Here is a 12743-nt window from a genome sequence, read left to right on the forward strand (position 1 = left end):
AAATAATCATGTTTGTTAATATTACTTTGCTCTTTCTAGTTACCTTAACATAATTCCCTTAGATGTCACATTAACAGAGTTGTATCAAGTTGAACAAACTGTTGAGTTAAGTTGATTTAACTTAAAATAAATAAGTTCACGTACACGATGATCCATAAACATCTGCCCTTTTTGTTCCATTGTAGTCCAAGAGATCTCCACACCTTTGTGTACTGAAAGACTTTTATGTTATTCATTTTTTCTGAATGTTGTGGGTTTTGTACGGGTTATAGAAGATGATTTATGATAGTTGTCTGTTGATATTCTGATTTTTTTCCACCCTAAATCAGAAAAGCACCTTTTTATTTGACTACTATATATAATAATTATTAATATTAACATTACAAAGAAAGTGCATGCACCCAATATCAATAAATAAGCCTCCTATATTGTTAGCAACATTTTAGAAACCAGGCTCGTTTCATTCAGGATTCAAGTATACCGAGCATAATTAATTATTTTTTGATTAAACAATTTTATTATGTGCAACAAATGTACATATTTTATGTCAATCTAACATGTTTTATAGTGTAAGGTTATGTAAAGCCTTAAAACATGTGGATTTCCATCCATTTCCTAACCCGCTGAATCCGAATACAGGGTCAATCTGGAGCCAATCCCAGCCAATACAGGAACAAATCCTGGGCAGGGTGCCAACCCATCGCAGGACACACACACCACACTAGGGCCAATTTAGAATCGCCAATCCAATACCCTGCATGTCTTTGGATTGTGGGAGGAAACCGGAGCACCCGGAGGAAACCCACGCAAACACGGGGAGAACATGCAAACTCCACGCAGGGAGGACCCGGGAAGCGAACCCGCAGGTCTCCTAACTGCGAGGCAGCAGCGCTACCACTGCGCCACCCTGGTTTGGTATGCAGTAAATTTAAATGAGTTGTGTAACATAACATTTTGAGGGTGTGATCTGTTATTAGGACTTAGGAATTCATGAGAGAATTGAAAAAAAAAACGTCAAAAAAGTCGTTTTTTGAACTGTTTATCATTTTAGGGTTTTTTTTGACCAAAGTATCTCGTTTACCAGAAACCACGTGTTTTTCAATATATCCTGAGAGGACCTGGCAGATCGCCTAACTTCTCCAGTCTATAAATATGAAGCCCATCGCAAAACAAAAACTCAGCATCTGAAAATAAGAATGGAAAACGTAACGGGCAAGTAAGTGGAACATTTTTGATTTTTTCATCTTCTGCAGTCTGTTTCAACATCACAAAGATGACGGATTGAATTTACTTGTCACTTATGATTTGTGTGTTATTTTTGAAGATATTTTCTGATGCAAATATTTTCTAGGCTAAATTGAAAGTTCGTATTGGAATTGAAAACTAGTGTATGTAGTGTAGGAGCTGTTGAACATGATGGCGACATAAAAATTACAATTTGTAATGCATTTTTGAGTGCTTAAAAATGTGACTCTTTCGTTTAAAACAATCTGTCTTTGATTGACTCTGAAGGTCTCATAGTTAAAGGTGCCCGAAGGGGCTCGAGTCCTCTGCGAAAGCGCATGGAGCGGGGGTTGGGGGGGATGGGGCGTATATGAACGGCACGTAGTCCTTAAGCAGAGCCTCATCACTTTCACACTGCCATTCTGTAAATTCGTTTATTTACTGAAGCAACAAGTGAGAGTTAAGTGTGGGAAGAAGTCGAGACAAGCGAGCGCCTTCTGTCCACTGGTAACGCGGCAGGTGTCATTCGTGAAGTGGGTCGGCGATCAAGCAGACATTCAGCTTGGGAGACCTAACGGCTTTTTATGAGGGGCCAAACAGGCTATAAATCGTATATTTCTGTGTGCAATCTGTTGGTTTAGGAATATTTACTATCAGTTTGCGTGCATTCAACTGGTTAAATTCATATGAGCAACTGGTTCGTGTCTGCATATTATCCGTTTGTACGTGCTTACCACTCGTTTGCATATGAACTATATTAATTTACGTGTGTATATCACTGGTTCCAGTACGTTTGTTATTGGTTTGTGAGTGTACTGCATTGGTTTACGTTTGTATGTTATCTGTTTGCGTATGAACTACAGTATATTGGCTTGCGTTCTCTGTCGGTCTAACAATAGATTTATGTATGCACGATATTGGTTTCATGCACGTCTTATACTGGTTTAATGTGGGTAACCAGCCGATTTTGCCCTTGAACTCTATTGGTTGTGTGTACTGTGTCGGTTTCGCGTATGAAACATATTAGTTATGCGTGCTCACCCTATTGCAACTATGTGTACGAACTATATGTGTTTTGCGTGCGAATAATTTCCACTTGCAGAGCCACAGTACGTCACCGCAGTTGTAAACCAAAGTAGATATTGCTGCACATAGACATTTATATATACCGCATTGACTGTGTTGCAGTCGACATGCACGATAAGTCAGCGCGTCCGCCTTATTGCGAGTGGCAAAAGTGCCATTTAAACTAATACAGGTAGACGTGGAAACCGGGTGTTCTGATGAAGAAAAAATAACGTTTAAAACAGTATCGTTTACATACAGCAGATTTTGGCGAATCGTTTATATGCAATTATTTATATCCATTTATACATTAATAATGGCAATTATTAAATAATTGTGATATTTAATGGGCACTCAACATTGTTAAATCACGTTGGACCTCCTTAATTTTCATAGTTTTGTAACATTGGCATATATAAACTTGTCCAGGACAGATTCCTTTGTTAAATTAGAGATTAACATTTTTGACACGTGCAGAACCAAAATGTAGAATATTTATTTTTTCAAATAATGGATCAGTTTGTAATGATGCCGATTAATGTACAGTATACACTGTAGAATATTTTGCCTTGCTGTTATAATAGAATAAGAAGCTTTGCATAAGCTGTGTGAATAAGTAGCTGACTGCAAGCTTATAGTATAGGAGTGAGTAAAAAGCCTTCGCCAGTTACTGGTTCAAATTGTAGAATCAGAGTCTCCTATGTACAATTCCAGACCCGAATTGAGGTTATATATCATACATATGTTGCTTTTTACATGGTTCTAATCCAAGATTAAAGGATAGGTTTTATATTCCTTTTTCAATAAAATAACATTGACGGCAAATATTCTCTGTTCATAACTGCAACCTTTGATTAAATTTAGGTCATGCCTGAAAACAGGTAAAGCGGCAGTAGCGACAGTGACCATGAACAGCCTGGAGAGGCTAAAGGTAGGAAAAGACCATCCAGTGAAAACTTGAGACTATTACAAGAGATGTATGATAACCTTGAATTTTCTATAAAGCCCCCTCAAATCCCCACCATCATAATCTTCTCAAATTTTTCAAGCACCATCCCCAGTTACACAACCGGTCGACAATTTTGACATCATTAATAATTTGTTCCTGGTTCTAAATTCTGATTAAATAGCCGTCTTGATCGCTCTGCTGGAGCTATTGAGGAAAGCCTATTCTGAGGCCAGAACATCTTCAGATCCAGGTCCATCACAACAGCCTAGCGCCCTAGACATGATTGTAAAATCCCCACAACCTTCTATCTCAGGTACAAGGAGATCCCCACTTCAACACTTACTTACTGACGACTTGACTACGTTGAACGGCCCAATAATACAACCTACTACTTCAGGTACAAGTAAGGCCCGTCTTCAACACTCGCCTTTTGATGACTTAACAGAGTCAGATAATTCAACCGTACATCTTCAGACAGGAGCAGGAGTGAATAATCCATCCGGGACAAACTTCAATGTTAGAGCTGACTCTCATACGGCGAATCCTTTGTCTTCAGAGCCTCTCAGTAAGCTCCCTGCAGCCCTCTACCTCTACATTAAATCATTTGTCTATAAGTGAGCGTCCAAAATTTAACAATATCGAGATTAGACACTGTTTCAATTTTCAGATGCCTACAAGCGTGATTCATTTGTCAAAGTTTTTAATCATATACACAAGACCCTTCAGCAAATATTAGACAGTTTTGCGAGCACTTTGAATTCTAAGGATTTAGTCCAGCTAGTCAATTCCAGTGTTTTTCCCTTAACCCCCGCGGGTACGCTTTCTGTTGAGGGCTTTTTTAACCAAATTGAATTAATTCTCCAGAGTCATGCTACTATTTTTGCCGATTCCTGTCTGATGCTAATCGTTCAGGTTGTGAAGGCCCCATCTGGTGGCGGGGCTCATAGGCATTAAGCATGTACCATTTGCAATGATATAATCGTGCAAAAGAAATGGAAACACCTATGGATCTCATTAAACCCGGATGATCAGTGCTGTTTTGCCAGGGGTTTGCTGGCTGTATTAAACAATAGGTACAGAAACAAGCAGAAATGGTGCGAACAAGAGGGCCGTCAATTGCACGTCAGAGCTGTATTATCACCGGATCAGAAAGTAACGTTTTCAAATGTTGAAAAATTTGAGAGGCTAATGGGTATTAAAATTATCATCTGGTACCGGGCACCGAACACTAGCACTCTATTAAAATTTGAAGCGTCCCGTGCCAGAAAACCAAAGACAGTGTTCCTGTCTGAAAGCATCTGCGACGTCCTTAAAGTCTGCGCTCTCTGTTACCAGAGATACAGTGTGAAAGCCGAGTCAGAACCTTACAAGTGTCCCAGAAAACTGTCGCGTTTGTAGAGTTGAAATGAAAGAGTCGTATAAAAATCATCAGTGTTTTATTCAAAGTTTACCGCAAAGACCGGTCCACGAAAAGCATGTGTTCTAAGATTATGAGTGTTGTCAAGATGTTGGGACCCACATCCCATATTACATCCACTGCATGTATTGGAACGGTAAATCGTAGAGTCTGGCTGGTGAGGACTGTGTAGCAAAGTTCTTCAACAGATATCGTCGCTCGAAATACCAAGATTACACGTTCATAGCTGTTTTATCTTGATAGAGTAATATATTGCTCTGCTTTCCCCTTTGTATTATTAATATGTAGCCTTTGTCGGAATGCCTCAAATCTCCCAAACTTACCACTGTTTATAATGTATTATAGTATATAACTTCTCCCCACTTTCCCTTCTATATCTATAACCTCAGGCAATTAGGTGAAGTAAAAAGACAAGCAGGAGTTAAGTTACACATATAAATAACTAGAAAAATAGTATTGTGATAAAGAAGTAATGAAAAAGAAAAGGAAACATTTTGAAAATAACGTAATAAGATTGTCAATGTAATTGTTTTGTCACTGTTATGAGTGTTGGTGTCATATATATATATATATATATATATATATATATATATATATATATATATATATATATATATATATATATATATATCAGTGACGACTGCTCTAAGACTACAAGGGAAGCTCTGCTTCCTCTTCTATGTCAGAAAATAAATGCTTATATATGCACTATCATATTTATATTGGTTTTAATAAAAGTGCGCTAGAACGCGTTCAACTTCATGACTAGCTCGTTCAGAATCAGGCATTTATTGTAGATTGTTTGACGCGATTTTCTTGTCATACATTTCCGTGCAGCACAGCGCATTATATCCTCCTGAAGCCCAGCTTCACTGGAGCTCTATGGGAAAGCACAGAGGAGCTTTTTTCACTGCAGAAAAGCTGGACGGTAATTGGATAAATGCACCAAAATCGTCACTTCAGGGAAGCGCAGCTTCTCTGGGAGTGAATGGAGCAGTGGGCGGGCCAGGACGCTGGGCTGCTGCATGATGATTGGAGGAGCTGTTTAAAGGGCGGAACCCCTTTTTTGATTGACAGCATGTCTTAAGTATACATCAGCACTACAGAGATTCGAGTTCAGTCCCATGCGGATTTGCAGGTGAAGTCGTACGACAAACTGCTGCAATCTGTATTGTTTGATGGTGATATAAACCATTTTTGTTTGTACAAATCATTCTCTAAATAATAAAAAAAAAAAAACATATTATAGCGTTCTTGACTTTGGTTAAGTTTAAGGTTAAGTTGTCTGGACAGGGTCAGGGTTGAACATGCAATCATTGAAGGTCTTCGTATTCAGGTGGCAAAACAATGAAACAGTAAAAAAAAAAAACAGGGCCTTCCTAAACCGTCTAATTGATGTGACTTCCTTGCTTGGCCGTCAGGAGCTGGCATTCAGGGGGCATGATGAGAGTAGTGAATCAGCAAATAAGGGGAAATACAGGATATTTACAGAAACATTAGCTGAATATCACTCTGTCTTGGCCACACAATTTCAGTCATCAGCTGTATTTTCTGGTATGTCCCATTCAATCCAAAATGACTTGATCTCTGCTCTCACAGCCACTGTTTCTGATCATATAAAAGGTGAAATTCAGACTGCTCCTTTTTTTGCATGGCAGGTGGATGAAGCAACTGACATATCCTGCCATGTCCAACTGTCTGTCATTGTTAGATATGTGGATAGTGCAGGTAAAATTCAAGAGTGCTTCATTGGATTTTTGGATGTGTCAGGGGGTCGAGATGCCCAGTCTGTGTTTGAAGTTTTAAACGAGAACATGCAGGGCTACAGTTTTAGAGAAAAACTTGAGACACAAACCTACGATGGGGCTGCTGTCTTTGCTTCATCTCTCAATGGCCTACAGGCCAAAGTTAAAGTAATAGCCCCTAGTGCAGTGTTTGGGCATCGCTATGCACACAGACTGATCCTGGTGTTGTCCCAGGGTGCTAAATGCTTGCCTGAGTCAAGAATATTTTTTGCATCTCTCTCTGGGTTCACCACATTTTTTTCAACGTTCACAAAAAGATGTCTTTTCTTGAGTCTGCAGGGTCTTCAAGATTGCCCAGAAACGCTCCTGCTCGATGGAATTTCACATCACGGATAGTGAGCACTGTGGCAAACAATTATGATGGCCTCCTGCAGACTTTTGACAAGATTACCCAGGATGAGAGCATGGATGATGACACATTAGATACTGCCAAAGGCTTCATAATGAAACTGGAGGATTTTGAGTTTGTGTTCATGTTGTACACATATGAACAAGTATTCTCTGAGACAGATGTTGTCTTTGATATTGTCCAGCAAATGTTCTTTACTGCAAAATAAGAATTGGGTCAAGGAGAAGAGTTCAGAGGAGGCTTATCAAGCAGTTTATGTAAAAGCAGCAAATCTCACATCAGACCCTCGAGATGAACCTATTAGAAAGTGCCGTCTGTCACAATTACACAATTCCCCAGGACTGCTACAGAGATTTGTACATGGCCATCCTAGACCATCTCATGGAGCAGATTTCTCAGCTTTTCTCAAATTTGGAAAGCATGAGCTTCTTAGAATTAGTCAATCCAGGGAAATTTGATGAAATGAGACAAGTGTTTCCAGAGGAGGCATTTGAAAGTGTGCTGAAAAGTTATGGCCATTTCTTTGACTCAGGGATACTGAGATCTGAACTTCAAGAACTATATTCAGATCATGACTTACAGGGGAGCAGGGGTAAGCTGTGTGATTTCTTGGTGTTTTTTAAAGACATGGAGTTGGATAGAGCAATGCCTCAGCTATACAAGCTGTTGTCGTTAGTGGCAACAATTGGCGCTACATCAGCAGGTGTAGAGAGGAGCTTCTCCTGTTTAAAACGGGTCAATTCATACACCAGCAACACGATGGGCCAAGATCGTTTGAGCAACCTTGCTCTCTATGCCATTAAGAGGAAACTGGTTAAGTCCCTGGAAAAGACGGCCAATTGGTACGACAGGGTCACAGACCATTTTCTGCAAAAGGAACAGAGGCCAGAATTTACGTACAAATAACGTAATGAATTTTATGATGAAGGCCCAATATGAGCTTCCACTGTTTCAAAAGCTGGCAGCCACCACTGATATATATATATATAAATATATATATATATATATATATATATATATATATATATATATATATATATATATATATATATATATACACACACACATACATACATAAATACATACACACACATTATATATATATATCTATATCTATATATCTATATATATCTCTATATCTATCTATATATATCTATATTTATATCTATATAGATATCTATATCTATATATCTATATATATCTATATATCTATATACAGTATACAGTATATATAAGTAAGTTCACCCAACGCACGTTTATTAACAATATATTTACAGTTTTCGTGCACTCACAAAACCCCAGTGCCTCCAGCACCGATTCCCCCAATGTCCAGGCCACACAGTTCCAGTGCCTTTCTCCTGGCCGCCTCTATTCCTCCCTCCAGCTCCGTCCTTTTCCACCCGACTTCTGACGATGACTGGAGGGAGGCGGCCACTTAAATAGGAACCCGGATGGCCTTCAACTGCTTCCCGGCATTCCCCTGTAGCCACGCCCCAGTGTGGCGGAAGTGCTGGCTGCGCTCCCGTAAGCCGTCCGGGTGTCCCCTGTCGTCTTCCCCCCAGCACTTTCTGGTGTGGCGGAAGTGCTGGGCTCCCGGGATATTCAGGCACTGGTGGCAACGGGTCCCTACAGGGGGCTTCCAAGCCCTTTACCCGAGGCCCCCAACATAACCAGGACGGACGCCCCCTCGCGGTCTGGAGGAGGCACAAGCCCTCCTCCGGTCCTCCTGGGCGTCCCGGCTGGGCTCAAGCCCTGGCCGGAGACCACAATATATATATATATATATATATATATATATATATATATATATATATATATATATATATACAGTGGTGTTAAAAACTATTTGCCCCTTCCTGATTTCTTATTCTTTTGCATGTTTGTCACACAAAATGTTTCTGATCATCAAACACATTTAACCATTAGTCAAATATAACACAAGTAAACACAAAATGCAGTTTTTAAATGATGGTTTTTATTATTTAGGGAGAAAAAATCCAAACCTACATGGCCCTGTGTGAAAAAGTAATTGCCCCTGAACCTAATAACTGGTTGGGCCACCCTTAGCAGCAATAACTGCAATCAAGCGTTTATGATAACTTGCAATGAGTCTTTACAGCTCTGGAGGAATTTTGGCCCACTCATCTTTGCAGAATTGTTGTAATTCAGCTTTATTTGAGGGTTTTCTAGCATGAACCGCCTTTTGAAGGTCATGCCATAGCATCTCAGTTGGATTCAGGTCAGGACTTTGACTAGGCCACTCCAAAGTCTTCATTTTGTTTTTCTTCAGCCATTCAGAGGTGGATTTGCTGGTGTGTTTTGGGTCATTGTCCTGTTGCTGCACCCAAGATTGCTTCAGCTTGAGTTGACGAACAGATGGCCAGACATTCTCCTTCAGGATTTTTTGGTAGACCGTAGAATTCATGGTTCCATCTATCACAGCAAGCCTTCCAGGTCCTGAAGCAGCAAAACAACCCCAGACCATCACACTACCACCACCATATTTTACTGTTGGTATGATGTTCTTTTCTGAAATGCTGTGTTCCTTTTACGCCAGATGTAACGGGACATTTGCCTTCCAAAAAGTTCAACTTTTGTCTCATCAGTCCACAAGGTATTTTCCCAAAAGTCTTGGCAATCATTGAGATGTTTCTTACCAAAACTGAGACGAGCCCTAATGTTCTTTTTACTTAACAGTGGTTTGCGTCTTGGAAATCTGCCATGCAGGCCGTTTGTGCCCAGTCTCTTTTTTATGGTGGAGTCGTGAACACTGACCTTAATTGAGGCAAGTGAGGCCTGCAGTTCTTTAGACGTTGTCCTGGGGTCTTTTGTGACCTCTCGGATGAGTCGTCTCTGCGCTCTTGGGGTAATTTTGGTCGGCAGGCCACTCCTGGGAAGGTTCACCACTGTTCCATGTTTTTGCCATTTGTGGATAATGGCTCTCACTGTGGTTCGCTGGAGTCCCAAAGCTTTAGAAATGGCTTTATAACCTTTACCAGACTGATAGATCTCAATTACTTCTGTTCTCATTTGTTCCTGAATTTCTTTGGATCTTGGCATGATGTCTAGCTTTTGAGGTGCCTTTGGTCTACTTCTCTGTGTCAGGCAGCTCCTATTGAAGTGATTTCTTGATTGAAACAGGTGTGGTAGTAATCAGGCCTGGGGGTGGCTACGGAAATTGAACTCAGGTGTGATACACCACAGTTAGGTGATTTTTAACAAGGGGCAATTACTTTTTCACACAGGGCCATGTAGGTTTGGATTTTTTTCTCCCTAAATAATAAAAACCATCATTTAAAAACTGCATTTTGTGTTTACTTGTGTTATATTTGACTAATGGTTAAATGTGTTTGATGATCAGAAACATTTTGTGTGACAAACATGCAAAAGAAGAAGAAATCAGGAAGCAAGCGAGCAGCTGTTGCTGGGGGTGCCAGAATCCATCGAGGAAGAAAAATTAAAAACATTTGTACAAAATCTTAATTTATCTATCCATTCCTAAATAATTAAATGGGCAGGCTATTTCGTATCAGTGCAACACGCTGCTTGTTAAAACAGATGACTCCCTCTCTTACGTGCAGTTAGTGCTGCGTGGGTATTATGAACAATCATATCTGTTGAAGTTTTATTTAAATTTTAAATATAAGTAATTTTTATTTAGTCGACAGAAATATGTTTGGTAGGAATGTAAGTTAAATTTAGTCATCATTGCATAAATTTTTCTTCACCATAGAAATTTAAACACTAAATTCAACTTACATTCCTACCAAACATATTTCTGTCGATTAAATAGAACCTACTTATATCCAAATAGAACTTGAAAAGATATATTTTTTCGAATCTGATCGTGCATTGTAGAGCGACTTGACGCGCACTACATCGAGCCTGCGAGCTATTGAGCTGTCGCCTGCCTGCCTCAATAAGTGACCCTCGCTTCGCTCTTACTTTTTTACCATTCATTTAATCATGGCTAGTCGCGAAAAAATTAGAAAATGGAAGGAGAATTACACTGAGTAAGGCTTTTCCAAAATAATTATTGATGGCGAATAAAGTATACATTATTCATAAAGCTTCAATTGGTGATCTGTTTTTCTGCCTTAACCTCATATTTTTTTATTCTTCTTCTCAAACTAAGGGGGTGCGAGGGTAAAATGAATCGGGAAGCGCTGATTTATATATATTGAATATACTGAAATAGTTTTACTGTCAAATAATGCAAACAATACTCGGCACGTGTTTCGCCCTAATTCTGGGCTCATCAGGCGTACACACTCACTGCACCCCCTGTCAGGAATCGAACATCGGACGTCAGCGCTAGAGGCAAAGCCTCTCGTGTTGCGCCACGGCGTGTGGTTTGTTTATTTGACAGTATGTAGATCGGGAGAGATTATATATATATATATAACTCCTGTAGCCATAATAAATACCTTTATTGAATAGACAAACCGGGGTTAATAAATTCCTTTCTACTGCAGCCACAGCCGTGACATCACATAAAAAACATCAATAATAACTCATACACTTGTAATATTATTTAGGAAAATCGCAACATTTTACTCACCAAAAATTCGGATTATTTGTAAACAAAATCCATCCTCCTCTATTTCCTCAAAAACAGTTCAATTACTCTGTCATACGGGGCGTGGCTACAGGGGAATGCCGGGAAGCAGCTGAAGGCCATCCGGGTTCTATCGCATTCAAAGCTAATGCTGAAAGGCGAACCCGCCCTATAGTATTTCTGACATAAGTTACAATTCGCTTTAGGGCTGAAAATGTCCGCTCGACAGAAGTAGTGTACACAGGAATGCTCACCGCCAAATATACCAATGTGAACAGCCGCCCCATGCTCTCATTCAGATTCTTCAAGAAAGTCAAGGAGATCAGTGGGAGATTTTCCTTCCAAATCATCCATGGCATAAATTACAGTCAGTTCTGTTTTTAGCCAAGGCTGATCAAAATCTGCTCCGTGGCTCTTGTGTTAAACTAGAGAAGGCTGAATGCGTGAAATTTTTCTTGTGTTACTGAAACTTCTAGGGCTCGAGGAGTGTGACAAACATCAGGTTTTCGTTGTCTTGAAATCTGGTCTGTGTCTGGCAAATAATATTGTCCAGAATCCTGCCATGGAGTTGGCGGTAGTGCGCGCGACGATCTTTCGCTCAGAGCATTTGCGGTGCATTCAGTGGCCTCGTAGAGTTCATCATATTGGCTTCTATCCAATCAATGAGTCAGAATACGGTGTCGTTGCCGTACGCCGTAACTCAAAATCTGATTGGTTGAAGCAACAGGTTAATCGACATTTATTCTGTGTTAGAGTGCCTACACAACGGATTGTGAAAGCCTCTCTGGCTGCTAACAAATGATGGCTGAAATGTGATTGGTTAAATGCTTTAATACGAAACTCCGCCTCCCATGTCTATCGAGCTGCAGTCTATTACAGTACAGTATATGGACGAAAATACGTTCCAGTTATGACCATTACGCGTAGAATTTCGAAATGAAACCTGCCCAAATTTGTAAGTAAGCTGTAGGGAATGAGCCTGCCAAATTTCAGCCTTCTACCTACACAGGAACTTGGAGAATTAGTGATGAGTCAGTGAGTGAGTGAGTCAGTCAGTCAGTCAGTCAGTCAGTCAGTGAGGGCTTTGCCTTTTATTAGTATGGATAACAATATGCAAAGTACATTTGAATATTGGCAACCATACAACCTGATTAAATTGTGATGTGTTATTCAGGCAGCACACAGACTTGTTTGTTACCTAATGTCTCTAGTTAAAGCATCATTCAGCTTTCTTCAGAACAGGCTGCAGTGCCTGCCTCAGTATGGCTGCTGAGTTGTGCCCTCCATTGTGTTGTCTTCTTCATCATATGTTAGTAAGAGAAAGAGACTTCTTCATCATCACAGGTTAGCAAGAGAGAGAATGTGGTTGAACAAAC

General features: G+C 40.0%; 1 protein-coding gene across 1 annotated transcript in view; it reads left to right on the forward strand.

The window, feature by feature from the left end:
* Window positions 1-1072: 1072 nt before the first annotated feature.
* LOC120522434 overlaps window positions 1073-12743 on the forward strand; it is a 35963-nt gene continuing 24292 nt past the window's right edge. The window contains exon 1 of the mRNA XM_039743370.1: window positions 1073-1216. Coding sequence (XP_039599304.1) covers window positions 1197-1216 — 20 coding nt within the window. The 5' untranslated portion in view covers window positions 1073-1196. The remainder of the gene's footprint in view (window positions 1217-12743) is intronic.

This window comes from Polypterus senegalus, chromosome 2 (genome assembly GCF_016835505.1).
Source record: "Polypterus senegalus isolate Bchr_013 chromosome 2, ASM1683550v1, whole genome shotgun sequence".
In the NCBI taxonomy this organism is placed as follows: domain Eukaryota; kingdom Metazoa; phylum Chordata; class Cladistia; order Polypteriformes; family Polypteridae; genus Polypterus; species Polypterus senegalus.